This window comes from Helobdella robusta (assembly GCF_000326865.2).
Source record: "Helobdella robusta unplaced genomic scaffold HELROscaffold_65, whole genome shotgun sequence".
Lineage (NCBI taxonomy): Eukaryota > Metazoa > Annelida > Clitellata > Rhynchobdellida > Glossiphoniidae > Helobdella > Helobdella robusta.
Genome location: NW_008705364.1, coordinates 685,852 through 701,660, shown reverse-complemented (window position 1 = coordinate 701,660; position 15,809 = coordinate 685,852). Strand labels below are relative to the sequence as shown.

The window sequence follows — 15,809 nt, the reverse complement described above, 5'->3', positions numbered from 1 at the left end:
TTTATTTCGAATCTTTGTTTTATTTCCCTTCTGCATCAGCCTTTTTGATGTGTTTGAACAGTTTCTGAAACAAAAATAAACTTACAGAAATTAAATTACAAGAAACTTTCATGGATGTGTAATATAATTTATAATATATTATATATTATAATAAAAAAATTATATATAGTATTTTTATACTATATTTATATAGTAAGTAGATTAAATTATCATTTGACTAACAAAATAAAGCCTTCTAAGTTGAGATTATATTTAGTTAGTTAAGTATTTTCAGTTTTTGAAGCCATAAAATAAATAATTATATATAAATAAAAAATAGCTACCTATGAAAAAAAACATAACTTAGTAAAGTTAGGCCAGTTAGAGAAGGGGAAGTAAAAAAATTCAGAAAGGCAGATAGGAATTAACAAGCAGTAGCACACAAGTAACAATATATAAAATAAATAAATCATTTTCATAAAATATTATAACAAAATCACTGACTCCCTGATTTATTCTCTCGAAAATACTGTCTGACATTTGGTCGAAAAACCTCTCAAAGACGAAGGCCCCAACGAGGCATGTCAGTGCAAATGTTGAAGTTCGTTTGAATAAAACGTTGTAGACCGAACCAAGCGCCATTTTTATCTTTTAATGGCAAAAACTTGCAAATGTACAAGGTCAAACCAAACGCTTTTCAAGTTTTTGTTTTTTATTAGAAACATCAAAATGAGCGATACCTTGTTTTGATATGCAAAGAATGTTACTTTATGGAAAGCTAGAACAATTTGCAAGTTTTTATTTTGTTGGATAAGATTTAGTTTGCTAGCTGGTTGGTTAATTAGTTGGTTGATTGATTAGTTGATTGGCTGGCTGGTGATTAATTAGTTGGTCTACTGATTGATTGGTCGATTGGTTGGTCGGTTGGCCAGTTACATAAGCAATAATATATTATTGAACGACAAAAGGTACTTGAGAGGTGAAATAAAGACGATCATAAACTGAATCAAACAAAGTCGCATGCAAATCAGTAAATTTTTATTGTATAAGACAATTACAAATCAACTAAATGAATCATAAGGACGATTGTAGATTCGTCATTACAACTTGGCAAAATTTATAATGCAATTATATATTTATAGATCCTAGGCCAGGGGTGGGCAAACATTTTGCTGCGAGGGCCGCATTGAGAACTATTTTACCTTTGAAGGGCCGCATATGTACTTAAATAGCAAATTTTTTCGATCCGGGAGAGAATTTTTTAAGATTTGTGGTTCCTTTTTATATTTTAGTCATAATGTCTGGCTGACAACCTTTTTTGACGAACAAGGCCTCGCGAGCCGCATAAAATAGCTTCGCTATTCGCTTATAACCCTAACCCTTTGTCCACCCCTGTCCTAGGCAAATGTACGTACATAAAGCCTACTTACAATGAGAGGAAAGTAAACGCCAAATAATGCTATGCTTCTCAGTCGGTCGGGCAATTAGAAAAATTTACTAAACTCGTTTTCACTAGCGAGAAATAATTTTATACTTTTGACAAAATGCAGTAACAAAACTGTCAAATAACGAAAACGTTTTAATGACAATGTATTTTTAAAGTGGATCTAACATACCGCCGCATATAACGTGATTTATTTGTATAGGTACCAATGTGTTTGGGTGGCTTATTAAGAAGATGACAACAACGACAACAACAACGACGACGACGACAACAACATCTCCACAACAACAAAAAATAATAATAATAGAAATAATAGTAATCTTTTGATGTTAAACTTTGAGACATGGCAAAGTTCACTGGCACCACTACGCCTAACCTTTGCTAAAATGTTTGACAACATCTCAAATAACAAGAATAATAATATTATAAAATAGTAATTATTATTATTATAATTATTATTCCATTCATAATTTTTTGATATTTTAAAATTTTTACGATATAAAATAGTTAAGCTGGTATCTTTGACGCTTTCATTCCCACGTGCTATGTCGTTCCAACAATCAATAATATGGATAAATCAGTAGGCAGCTATTTATTCACAATTTTAAATTATAAAATTGTTGGTTAAAAAACGAAACACGTGATAATGAAAAATAATACATGGGGAAAGTTTTTAAAACTTTTTAAGAGTGTTAATATCGGTGCTAAAAAAAAAATCATAACATCTCATTCGTTCATTCATTCATTAATTAATTCATCGATTCATCTATTCGTTCATTCATTCATTAATTCATTCATCGATCTTTCTATCCATCCATCCATCCATTTATTCATTCATCTCTAATATTTCAGACCATTCTACAGTTTTCAGTTTCAAGTATTTGAGTAGCAATTTGGGTGAGAATCAACTACAATGACGTCAATTCATTATTGAAACTGTATATGTAAATGTTTGTGTGTGTACGTATGTATGTACGTATTTATGCGCGTGTGTACAAATTGGTCACGTACACCAACCTACATACCTACATTTACACATATCTATTCCAGTTCCAACAAACACATATACGGAAGAATACACAAACATACATACATACATACATGCAATCATACAAGTCCAATGTTAAAAGTTCATCTCTTCATGTCTGTCTGTATGTATGTATGTTTGCATCCATGTATGTATATATGTATGAATGTTTGTATGTTTGAATGTATGTATATGTGTTTGTATGTGTGTATGTATGTAACTATATAAAGCCCCAAGCAGAATTATTTGATTTCAAATAATTTTTTGCACCAGCTTTTGGTCTGATTGCTTATATTAAATTAAATTAACTTACCTGTTAGCAATATGGTTAGATCAGTTTATTATTATTATTATTATTATTATTATTTTATTACATATAATTATTTCACTATGGCATCTCCTTTCATTACAGACATCGTACACGGATAAAGGACCAAAAGTATTTAATTGGACTCTAATAATTTCATTTATAACAATAATGCTGATGAAAATAATAATAATAACAATAAGTAATAATAATAATAATTATTATTATTATTATTTGTATTATTCAAAATTTTTCTTAACCGACAGCCAGAAGCAGGAAAATTTCTCTGCTTCGACCATGTAACATTTTGGGTGTCAAACGCTAAACAGGTATCCATAATTTTGGTCAATAATTAGTCATATGTTATTCATAAAATAACCGTAATTATCATAATTTATTCATTATTATTATAATAATGATATTATTTCTATTACAGGCAGCCTTGTATTATTCGGCCAGGCTTGGTTTCAAGGAAGTTTGTTATGAGGGGCTGGAAACAGGATGTAGGGAGTATTCGGCACACGTTTTACAGCAAAATAAGGTGTGTGTGTGTATGTGTGTGCGTGTGTGTGTGTGTGTGTACGTTTAAATGCGTGTACGTTACGTGTTCGTATGTACGTATGCATTTTTTTTATAAAAAACAGATTTTCTTCGTCTTTAAAAGTCCTTTGGAACCGGACAGACCAACCGGTAATATGTTAAATTAATATTTCATAATAAAATATAATTAATAAATTGTTAATTAATAATTATAAATAACAATGATATAAATAATTATGGATATTAGCTATAATTTGGTAAAATAATTTTCCAGAAATGGTGAATTTTTTGAGCAAACATGGCGATGCGGTGAAGGACATTGCTTTCGAAGTTGAAGACTTGGATGCCATATTCAACGTAAAATAAAAATTTTCTTTTGCTACTACCGCTACTACTATTACTACTACTACTACTACCTCTATTACTACTGTTGCTGCTGCAGCTACTGCTACTACTACTACTACTCAGCCAGTATGACTACTACCATTAACACCTGCAATAATGTTATCCATAAAATCATAAAAAACAGCAAAAGCCATTTCATCCTTCAAAATGCCAAAAGAGTAATTTTTAATACAACCCCACCTCTTTAACGAGATAGAAGGCAGTAGAGAGAGGTGCAGTTGTAGTTCAACACCCACATGACATCACGGACGATTTCGGAACAGTTAGACTGGCCACCATCCAAACATACGGAAATACAACACACACGTTCGTTGATCGTTCGAAATTTAAGGGTCTGTTCATGCCGGGATTTCAGAAGAGTTCTGTCGAGGATCCGCTAATTAAGGATTTGTAAGTTAAGTTGGAGATGTTTGTGCGTATGTTTGTGTGTGTGTGCATGAATGTATGTATGTATGTATGTATGTATGCATGCATGCATGCATGTATGTATGTATGTATGTATGTATGTATGTATGTATGTATGTATGTATGTATGTATGTATGTATGTATGTATGTATGTATGTATGTATGTATGTATGTATGTATGTATGTATGAATGTATGTATGTGTTTATGTATGTATGTATGTAGTACATTTGTTTTACCAGGCCAGAAGTTTTGTTGCAAAGAATTGACCACATCGTTGGGAATCAACCTGATCTAGAGATGGAACCTACTGCTGCTTGGTTGGCTGGCTGCTCATTCATTCATTCATTTATTCATTCATTTATTCATTCATTCATTCATTCGTTCATTCATTCATTTATTTATTTGTTCGTATGTCATTTTGTTCATTCATTCATCATTCAATCCACTCAATCAATACATCTTTTCATTCATTTGATCTTTCATCCATAAGACCATCCATCGCTTCACTTACTCCTTCCTTCATTCATTCCTGCTTTTTTTTCAATCCTTCATTCCTTCTTTTATTTCATTCATCCCTTTATTCATTGACTGAAAGGTACGAGAGGGTCTTACAGTTCCACAGGTTTTGGTCTGTGGACGATAAGATCATGCACACGGATTACTCAGCACTGCGTTCGATCGTCGTAAGCTGGAATATTAATTATTGTCATTATTATATCATAATTATTATATTGCAATCATCATAAATTCATTCATTCATTCATTCATTCATTCATTCATTAAACTGATAGTTCTTTAGAAATGTATTAATACAACTACAACTATAACTAAAAATACAATTATAACCATTATTATTAATAATTATAATCAAAATTATTATAATTAAGGTGAGCAACTATGAGGAGACGATAAAAATGCCCTTGAACGAGCCGGCACCAGGCAAGCGAAAGAGTCAGATCCAGGAGTACGTGGAATACCATGGTGGGGCGGGAGTGCAACACATTGCACTCGTCACTCCCGATATTATAACCACCGTACGTTTAATTATGGTCGTAATTATTATAATTATGGTCATAATTATTATAATATTGATCATAATTATTAGTGTTATGGTCATAATTATTATAATATTGATCATAATTATTAATATTATGAGTATATTTTCCAGATTAAGCACATGAGAGAGAGGGGTCAGGAATTTTTATCAGTTCCGAAGAAATACTACGACAACCTGAGGGACCGGCTCAAGTCGTCACCCATCGAAGTTTCAGAAGACATCGATTTGGTTTGGGATTTATTTTTGTTTGTTCTCTTGTTTGTTTGTTCTTTCATTCATTCATTTGTTTATTCATTTGCCATTCATTCGTTCATTCGTCTATTTATTCATTCACTTAGTCTCTCACCCATCCGTTATTTGTTAGTTTGTTCATTCATTCTTCTCGTTCATTAATTCCATCGCGTGTTTGTTCATTCACTCACTCTTTTATTCATCCATTCATTCAATATTTTCCAAATCTAACCATTGTTACCCACAAACCCGATAACAACACGTGAACGATGATGGCTGATGATGGTGACAGCTTCAGAAGTTGCACATCCTCGTCGACTTCGACGACCGCGGCTACTTGCTGCAGATCTTCACGAAGAACATGCAGGACCGACCAACCCTCTTCCTCGAAGTCATTCAGCGCCACAACAACCAGGTAGGTCCGCACTTCTAACGAATTATTCTTCCAATATGATGCATTGCCACAAGCAGGATTGTTAATATCGGGATATCGCTGCCAGTGATATTGTACTATCGATATCTTTTCATTATTGGCTTCGGTTTTGTGTCGGTAAATCTCTTTATGTCCGGTATCGAATATGATATCGTCGGTATTCGATACTCGATGCCAACACTTCTGAAGGTCCATGTATGAATGAAAGGGTGAGCGAACGAGCGAACGAACGAACGAACGAATAAATATTTTAAAATATTTTTTAATATTTTAATATTATCTGCAGGGTTTTGGAGCTGGAAACTTCAAATCGTTGTTCGAATCAATTGAACGAGACCAAGAGCAAAGAGGAAACTTATAATAATAATAATAATAAGTGATAGTAAAAATAATAATAATTATTATTATTATTATTATTACGCTGACGATGATGACCCAGATTCATAATTAACAATTCAAATATTATTGACCTATTTACGAGAACACTAATAAATCCATTTAAATGAAAATTAACTATTGAACAACAATTGACTCATGAATGGCATACAAATCCAAACACATACTCATAAATACACACACATACAAATACACATACATACAAATGCACACACATACATACAAATATACACACACACATACATACACATACATACAAATACACACACATAATCAATGAGATTAAAGAACGATTGATTTGATGATTTTTATTCCAATAAAATATATCCTCTGCCAATTGAATTGTAGATGATATTAATGTGTGTGTGTGTGTGTGTGAGTGTGTATGTGAGTTTGTGCTTATGTGTGTGCGTGCGCTTAAATATTTATAAAAATTTAAAAAAAATCGACAACATCCTCATAAAACCTTCTCAAACTCTTTCAAAATTCGAAAAGTGAATTTTCATCGCTTCCCATTATTAAAATACTCCTCGATAGCCGGCACGCCCTTCTTGCAGACGGCGAGGGGTGGATTAGTGATCGGGTTGTCGTCGATGACGCATGAGGGCACGAACCCCACGCCCCAGTCTAACATTTTCAACTTAACGAACGTTTTCGGCAGGTTTTTCAACCTATTCTGACCCAACCAGAGAATGTTTAAGCTGGTTAGTTGGCCGATGGATTCTGGTAGCCTATCAATTCTGTTCGATGTTGCTATCAGTGTGTGCAATTTTTTCAAATTCGAGATTCCTTCGGGAATTTCTCTGATTTTGTTGCAGCTGATGTCAATAAACTTCAATGACGTCATTTCACAGATGGCCTGGAAAACATGATTGGTGGAGATGTATGTGTAAATATTCGATTTAATTAATTTAATTGAAGTCTTATTAAATAATCAAATCAATTAAAAATAATTCAATTAATTCACCTGAGGAAATTTTTCAAAACGATTATTAGCCAGATGAAAGCTCTCCAACTTCTCCAAACTACTTAACGTATTAGGCAGCGATGTTACGAAATTATTACTAATCGATAAATACTCGAGATTCGACAAAAACTGCAATTCGTTCGGTATTCGATCCAGACTGTTCGTGTCGAGATTGAGAATTTTCAGATTGGCTAGGTGGCCTATTGTTGTTGGAAGGTGCGTCATATGATAATCGATACAAGCTTCCCTTATAAATTATTTTTATTTGATTTTCATTTACGAGTTTACATGAAATTGCAATTTAATTATTACTCTTTCTCATAAAATTTTCATTGAAATTCTTAAAATGAAACATAAAACATAGTGTTACACACGTTACTGACATAAATGTTAAAATATCATATAAGAATTGAGATATACAAACTACCTTTCGGGACTGAGATCTAGTGCCTCAATTTCAAATAAATGAAATATCTCGATAGGCAATTCATTCAAATCTTTTCCACAGAGTTTCAATTTTTTCAATTTTCGATTCGAATATTCGTCGGTTTCGATTCGCATTCGTAACTTTCGAATAACCGACTGATCGATTTGGCAACCCTGTTCGCATAGAACCGACATTATTGTTATAAAAAGTGATTATTTAATATATTTTAATTTTGTTACTCCATTTATGATCGAAATGTTTTATAAACTTTTATTATACTGCAGTGTGATTAGGTGTGAAGTACGGTTCTTCTGATAGTACATTATTAATTCAATATTAATTTTAAATGAACCAAATTTGTCATGATTTAAATAAAAATCTATCAAAATTATCTCATTTTCTTACAACGTAGCTAAGAAACATGCTGTAAAACTCAAAAACATTTGGTCTCCAAGAAAAACAACTTGTATATGTAAGTAAACACGTAAATACATATGTATACACATACATACATACATGCATGCATATATATATATATATATATATATATATATATATATATATATACATACATACCCGTCGTGTAACCATGGAAACCCACATTAACGACATTAATAGCACTTAAAATGAACATTTATGACAGTAATTAGCAAAAACGATTAAACATTTATAATGTAATCTACATTCTATAATCACATTTTAATAAAATTCCTTTAAAATCAAAATTCTTAAAGTTTTAGTTTGATAGTAAAAATTTAAATAATTGATTTAAAAAAACTTTTTAAATATTTTATTATATATTTTAATAAAATACAGCAAATGAATTATTTTAATATTGATTAATATAAATGTTGACAAATTAATTAAAAGAAAAAAAAAGCCAAAATTTTTTTCACTTCAAAATCTTTAATAGCAACGTCAGATGTAAACACTAAAAAGTGAACCTCTGCCAAGGTTAAGAAAGTAACTACGAAACAGCACCAAATTTCGCTTTTCAAGATGGCAACATTATTAAAGTATTTAACATTTTTGGGATTATTTTAAACATTTTTTGCTAATTTCAGATTGAATGAGTGCTTCAGTGAAAAACTAGCTTCATTCAACAGATCTTCAGTGAGAGTCAGATGCTAGCTAGTGTAGTAGTGTTAGACCAGACCACTTACAACCTAACTAACCAATAACCAATCTTTAGTTTAGTTAGTAAGTAACGTAACGAATCAAATCGGTAATAGTGTAAGTTTATAAGAAAAATTTAGTTGTAGGAGAAACTTTATTAGATTATTGGACATTATTCAATCAAGTCAAGAAAACCCCAAATAAATTAATACTTTTTGTGTAAATAATTTAAAATTATTCTCAGAAACACTCTAAAAGTGTTAATTGGGGCTGGGGCAGTTTATGTAACGCTGGACAAAGGTGCATGGGAAGTTAGCAGTGAACACGGCAGCAAATTTCTGCAAGAAGTTAAGAAAAATATTCTGCCTGAAACTGTTGAATATATTGAAAAGGTTCACTTTTAGCTTTTATTTACTTAAAGTTTTTATAAATTTTTTTCTTTTTAAATATAAAAATTAAATTTTTAAATTTAATTTTTTTAAATATAATAAATAAATATTTAAAATTGAGAATTAAATATGAAAATTATAGGCTCCATCAGTTAAAACCATCAATCATGCTGCCCTAAACAAGTGGAACAAAGGTTGTCAATCATTTATTCATTCATTCATTCATTCATTCATTCATTTACTAATTCATTCACGCATTTATTCGTTCATTTATTCACTCAGTCATACATACATAAACACATGCATTCATTTATTTATTCATTAATAGTTAATACATCAAGACATTCATTCAATCATTAATTAATCAATTAATTCATTTCATTAATTGATTGGTTGATTCATTGATTCATTCTTCCATTTAATCAGCCAATGATATTTTCACACATAACATTATTTACACAGTTAAAAATCATTAATCAGTAATTATAACTGAATTGATACCAGGAGTTCAAACAGTGTTCTCATTCATTGGCAGTGTGCCCGAAACAACACAGGAATGTTTTGAGAAGTTGAAAGACCAGTTCAAATAATTTCATTATTGTTATTTTTTAAAAATTTAATAATAGTTTTTATCATCAGTACTGAGTAAGGCTTGAATTGGAAAGATCATTATTTAACTCATTTGTAGCTATTTTTTATTTCAATTTTGGAAGCATTTCAAATCTACACATAGCTGATTTTGAGTTTCATTTCAAATTGGTGTGATTTTGATCATTTTTTACTTTCAAAACTGATGATAATAATGATAATAAAGTTAGCAACATTTTGGTAACAATACAGTCGTAAAACTGATCGAGCCGTTCGTTCGTTTACTTTACAGACATCCATGCTGCTTGCACTTGCGCGCGCACACACACACGATGGCATTATTTGTGATGATGAACTAATAAAACATTGAAGGAACCGGCCTTGACTTTTAAAAAATTCCCCGATTTTATGTCATTGCGTTGTCAAAAATGATAATTATTGTGACCCAACTAATTGAAGCATCAAAGACATTTTTTAGATATTGTATTTAATTTCTTTTAAAAATATATAGAATAAATTTTCTAATTGAAAAGTAAGGAGTGGTGGTTTTCCAGTATTTCAAACTCGAAAGCACGTATGTAGCAATAATAACTGATTTCTCAATAACATTTTCATATAATAATTATGGTTAGGTTTACGTGTACAAATAAAATCAGTTTTATTTAATTTTATTTGTATGCACACAAATAGCAAATCCAACCAGCCAGAATAAGAAGGTTTTGTAGTCGTTCCTTGAAGTTATTGATGTAAGGAGTGTGTTTAACATACAGAGGGCCGCTTAAAACACGGTTCAAGCGGCTGTCTGGAGGTAGTTCGCTGAGCAAGGCAGGAAGATTGAAGAGTTCTTAAGGTTAACCTACCGACAAAGAAGAAATTTAAGATATTAATAGTTAATCTCATAGCAGTTTGAAATGTATGCTAAGCTAAGCTATCTGTTGAGAATCTTTGATTTATTCATCTATTTACCCACTCAATCATTCATTCATTCGTTCTTTGATGGGTGTGGTGGTGCTGTGGGTACCTTGACCCCTGACGTAGCTTGGCAGCCTCCCAGCAAATGCCATTCACAATAGAGCCCTGCTCCTATTGAGTTCTTAAAAACTGCTCTTCCAGTTTTCAATTTTGCCATTCATTCATTCATTTATTCATTCATCCATTCATTCACTCACTCATTCATTCACTCATTCATTCATTCATGTATTTGTTGTTTGATGCAGATGTACGTGTATAAATTGTATTTTTTTAATTGTTTATGAATTTATTTGTCCGGAAAAAAGGCGAAAAAATGAGCTGTTCGTGCCGAAAAATTGTCATCGTTTGAAGTTTTTAATTTTTGATTGACGTCTTGTCATTAGCGGACCAACTAACTGACATTATTAACAATATATAACTTGGTGTGTGTTTGTGTGCGTGTGAGTGTACGTGTGTGTGTGTGTGTGTGTGTACGTGTGTTTGTGTGTGTGTGTGTGTGTGTGTGGGAAATAGGTAGGAAAAAATTAATAATTCACTCGCCAATCACATCTGGCGACGATTCGGCAGATTTTATTTTCATTGATGTTTATGACAACCCGTTCCATGATATTTATATGTATATTTATTTTTTTTAAATAGACTGTGTGTGTGTATATGTGTATGGTTGTGTGTATGTGGTTGTGTATCTGTGTACGTGGGGCGTGTGAGTTCTTCGAAATTCAAAAAGAAATGAATAATTTTTCAGCACGGCAACTGGCTAACCGATTAAGCAAATGTTCTCTCTTTCGCCAGTTTTTTGAGAATTTGTTTTTCAAATAAAAGTTTAATTCGAACGCTGAAATCATTTATTTTGTATTTATGCCCACACACACACACACGCACGCACACACACGTACACACACATTCACACACACACAAACACACACGCAGTTACACACACAGATACACACACATTTTTATAATGTCAGTTCGTCCGTCTTTTATTAATACCCCGTCAATCTTAGAAAATAAATTTTCCAAACATTGACAATTTTTTGACATGATTGACATTAATTTAACATGAAGAAATATTTTTACCGACCAATTTCGGGTATAAATATTTGAGTTTTGGCTGTAAATGTTGCTTTCTTTCCAGAGTTGTTACAGTCGTATCAGCAGCAGTTTCCGAGCTATCCATCCATCCGGCAGAATGTTCTCCAAGTTGTCCATCTTCCTCCTTATCGCCTTCCAGGCCTCTACGCGTCTCACTAATGGTAAATTTTACTTCTATTTTATTTTCATTATTTAACTAGGCTGTGTTTTTCCAGACAAAGATAATTTTTAGCATTGTTTCCAATGCGAGTAATTGAAATTTTCGTCCAACGTTCACTCCTTTTAAACACACATCCAAATCATTATCATTGCATCTAACCAGCTGCAGTTAACTTTATGGATCTACAGACAATCGTCGCTAAGATTGGGTCAGTTTATTTTCTCCTAGAGCCAACAGTTATCGGTCGTCATCACCTCTCAGTTCGCAGCCAGCCGCCGGGAAGGGCTTGGAGGCTTCGCAAACGATACGCAACGATTTGGTACAATTTGCGAATGAAACCGATGTCGATCCGAGATTGGTGCTTCTGGTGACGAAAGGTTTGGATATGAATATTGAATCATCGAAAAATTTGATAAATGCTTTGTAGACTGAATTACAGCTCGTTGGATCAGTACAAAGAGCTTTCGACGATGCCTTCAAACAACTGCTGGCACTCATCGGTTAATAAAAAGCTGAGTTGCTATCGTCTGAATGATGCTAAGGTCTGGAACGATGCAAAGTTTACATTATTTCATGCATTTAAGAGGACATGCTAATTAAATTCATTGAATCAATTTTGATGTTTATATTCGTCAATAAAATGTAGTTGGATCATTTTTTTATTTGAGTTTCTGTCTAAAATCGAAAAAATGCAAAAAAACTTCTGGCATCACCTAATGTATGATGCAAGGAAAAAAATACATGCAGAATTAAAATCATTTCGTAGTTGCGCTAAAAAAGACGAAAACACTTGCAAGCAACTATCTTAAAACATATGAGAACCGAACAGTAAATAAACTATAAATTAAAGGCGTAGAGTCTGACATTATCAATAAAATATATGTCTCTGCCTCTTTGTTTATCTGTCTGCCTCTCTCTCTCTATCTCTCTCTCTTTTTCTCTTTCTCTGTCGTCTCCTGTTTGTTGTCTTGTGTATATGTGCTTGTATGTATATGTACGGCGTGTGTTTGTGTGTACATGTACGCCCGTGTGTGTATGTGTGTGTGTGTATGTGTGTGTGTGTATGTGTGTATGTACGCGCGTGTATACGTAAGCACGAGAAACTGCCTGAAGTTGAATGGGATTAAGAGCAGCGAATAAAAATTTATAAATTTCCAAAACAAATTTTTACCTGCCTACATGGTAAACTTGGGCAATGAGAAGCTTCAAAAGACCATCTTTAATATTACCATTTCAATTGACCCTTTCAACATCTGAAACGCAGCATTATGACTATTTATTAGCAGCAAGTGTAACACAACAACACTTAATTGTACGTTTGAAACACTTGCATCTCAAACTCAAAATCCATGCAAGCTTAAGATAATTTGATGAATATGTTGTAGTTGTAGACTCGGATCTCCTTGCAATAGATTTGGAAATAGCTTTGGAAGAGATTCTAGTAACTAGTAACCATTTGGTTCGAAATAGTCTCATAAAAATATTTAATTTTATCATTATGGCTAAAACGAATTTCTAACATTACCAGTTTTCAATCTAACTCTTTTGGAAATTTAATACAGAAATGAACAACAATTTTATTAAGTTAGTTATCCAGAAAACATGTTCATGTAAGTGTGTGTGTGTGTGTGTAGCAATAAATCATTTGATCAATTTATGTGGTTTATTGGTTCTTTTAAACGTGTGTCTGTGCAGTAAGTTATGGGCGTGACTGAGTGTGTGCGTGCGTGCTAAAATGGCCAACTTGTGCTCCAGTATCAATTAGAATCCTTCATTGAAGTGGAGTGTCGTTGTACAGCGGTGGATTAACTCGCTCCTCTTAGATGAATAGTGATTAGTACATCCCACAACTATCTGCTTCACACTGTGTGTTTGTTTGTGTGTGTGTCTATGTATGTGTGTGTGTGTCTATGTATGTGTTTGTGTGTCTGTATTTGTGTTTACGTGCGTGCATTTCAAAAAATTTACCAACTTATATTTAAGAAAAACCTGAAACAAAGTATTAATACAATAAAGGTATGGATATTAATAGATATATACAAACACACACACACACACACACACACACACGCAACACACAAACAAACAAACAGAACGATTGTGAACATGCATTCATGTGTTTGGTTAATCCGGAGAAAATAGAATTTTAAGCGTATGGTATTATCTGGAACGTGTATATATCTGTTTGTATGTGTGTCTGTTGGTTTGTATGTGTGTTTGTATGTAAGCTGTTTTGTATGTGTATATCTGTACGTATGTGTGAATGTTTGTATGTTAGTGTGTATCTAATTAAAAATCATTCATTCATTTTTCTTCTGTTTTCCACTCATTCAATTAAATCATCAATATCGTTTACATTATTATCATTATCATTATTATTATTGTTGTTGTTGTTGTTGTTGTTGATGTTTTTGTTGTTGTTGTTGTTGTTGTTGTCCAAGTTAGGCATATTCAGCATCCACCTAGAGCATAGATCAAAAAGGTTTTGTCGTTGCAGCAACAACATCGAGGACGACTGTGACGATGACAACGACGTTGTTGTTGTTGTTGTTGTTGTTGTCGGTGGTGATGATGATAGTTGTAAGGTTGTCGATGGCGGTGATGATAATGATTGTTGCTGTTGTTGTTGAAGTAAACGTCGCGAAACCAGTTTACCTGCTTTTATTGTTTTTATATTATTATTATTATTATTAGTAGTAGTAGTAGTAGTAGTGGTAGTAGTAGTAGTAGTAGTGGCAGTAAGAGTATCACTACTACTACTACTATGATTATTATTGTTGCCGTTGCAAAATAAAACAGACAACTTATCAAGTGTTGATGTTTTAATCATGTTTAGTTGAATGTTAGCTGATAAACAGCAGCGGGACTATGTTGCACACACATACACACACACGCACACACACACACACATACGCACGCACACACGCACACACACACACACATATACCTAAAAGAGGATTGAACCCGTGTAAACCATTCCTCAATGCGAAGTCTAAAAAGCTGCCAAATATCTTGCTTGATTTCGCATTAAATCGGCTCATCACGTGATTTATCGGACTATAATTATGATAATTATTATTATTATTATAATTATTATTATTATTATTATTATTATTCACATGACTTGGTTGGTTTCCAGAAGCAGCATGACTTAGTTGACAGTCAACCTCACTGATCTGATTTTTATTATTATTAGTATTATTATTGTTGTTGTTGTTGGTGGTGGTGGTGTTTTTGTTGTTGTTATTGTTATCATAATTATTAGTCATGTGACTTAAGTGGCGGCCAATCACGTGATTGAACTGACTGCTGTTGTTCATCACGTGATTTAGTTGACGGCTAATCAATGAGTCGCCGTTAGTCGCCATGTTGTCGTCGTCTGCCGCCCTGATAACAGCGTTGTCGTTGCAGTTGCTGTTGTTGCTGTTGTTTGCTAACGGTTCATAAACATTAAATCCGAATCTTATTAAACTCGGATAGAGATGATGATGATGAAGATTGTGATGTGAAAATAGTTGCTGCTGATGGTGGTGATGATGATGATGATGAAGAGGGAGAGGGTGGAGATTGGAGAGAGGTAGATGATGATGATGATGATGTGGATGATGATGTGGATGATGGGGATGATTAACGTCTCCGAAGAATGGATGGCTGGGAACATTTCTGGGTGAGGGCCTGATGAAATTGGATTGAATTTTTTACTCAGATTTATGAATAAATTAATAATTTACTGCCTCATTAGCATAATTTATTACTTTACCATTCAAACATCATTCTCTCGTTATTAAGATATTTATTCATATTTAAAGAGTCTACCTACTCGCTAACGTATGTACCAAGGCAACTATCCACAAAAAATTTGAAAAAATTA

The 15,809-nt window shown here is 32.8% G+C and overlaps 4 protein-coding genes across 4 annotated transcripts in view; 2 read left to right on the top strand and 2 right to left on the bottom strand.

Moving 5' to 3' along the window:
- Positions 1 to 19: 19 nt before the first annotated feature.
- Positions 20 to 621, bottom strand: HELRODRAFT_88593 (hypothetical protein; the record flags this gene model as incomplete). The annotated part of the gene is made up of 2 exons (XM_009030085.1): positions 20 to 64; positions 484 to 621. 2 exons carry the CDS (start codon positions 619 to 621, stop codon positions 20 to 22), a joined length of 183 nt encoding a protein of 60 aa, XP_009028333.1.
- Positions 622 to 2,709: 2,088 nt separating this feature from the next.
- HELRODRAFT_186092 (hypothetical protein) lies at positions 2,710 to 8,037 on the top strand. Its single transcript, XM_009030161.1, is given in 17 exon segments — positions 2,710 to 2,777; positions 2,863 to 2,889; positions 3,024 to 3,086; positions 3,194 to 3,298; positions 3,402 to 3,447; positions 3,572 to 3,654; positions 3,899 to 4,092; positions 4,350 to 4,427; positions 4,706 to 4,792; positions 4,997 to 5,144; positions 5,279 to 5,395; positions 5,691 to 5,813; positions 6,118 to 6,454; positions 6,465 to 6,468; positions 6,491 to 7,089; positions 7,198 to 7,444; positions 7,625 to 8,037. 13 exon segments carry the CDS (start codon positions 2,775 to 2,777, stop codon positions 6,190 to 6,192), a joined length of 1,149 nt encoding a protein of 382 aa, XP_009028409.1. The 5' UTR covers positions 2,710 to 2,774; the 3' UTR covers positions 6,193 to 6,454; positions 6,465 to 6,468; positions 6,491 to 7,089; positions 7,198 to 7,444; positions 7,625 to 8,037.
- Positions 8,038 to 8,620: 583 nt separating this feature from the next.
- Positions 8,621 to 9,716, top strand: HELRODRAFT_180872 (hypothetical protein; the record flags this gene model as incomplete). Its single annotated transcript, XM_009030160.1, has 4 exons — positions 8,621 to 8,637; positions 8,982 to 9,129; positions 9,269 to 9,320; positions 9,631 to 9,716. 4 exons carry the CDS (start codon positions 8,621 to 8,623, stop codon positions 9,714 to 9,716), a joined length of 303 nt encoding a protein of 100 aa, XP_009028408.1.
- A 3,983-nt stretch (positions 9,717 to 13,699) lies between these two features.
- HELRODRAFT_180871 (hypothetical protein) overlaps positions 13,700 to 15,809 on the bottom strand; it is a gene marked incomplete at both ends in the record, with an annotated part of 2,754 nt that continues 644 nt past the window's right edge. The window contains 3 exons of the mRNA XM_009030159.1: positions 13,700 to 13,802; positions 14,903 to 14,995; positions 15,246 to 15,247. Of these exons, the coding sequence (XP_009028407.1) occupies positions 13,700 to 13,802; positions 14,903 to 14,995; positions 15,246 to 15,247 (198 nt within the window). The remainder of the gene's footprint in view (positions 13,803 to 14,902; positions 14,996 to 15,245; positions 15,248 to 15,809) is intronic.

Coding starts and splice junctions, on each gene's coding strand:
- HELRODRAFT_186092 (XM_009030161.1), top strand. Junction 3,655..3,898: donor ACTTGGATGCCATATTCAAC/GTAAAATAAAAA, acceptor TTAACGAGATAG/AAGGCAGTAGAGAGAGGTGC. Junction 5,396..5,690: donor TTTCAGAAGACATCGATTTG/GTTTGGGATTTA, acceptor TGATGGTGACAG/CTTCAGAAGTTGCACATCCT.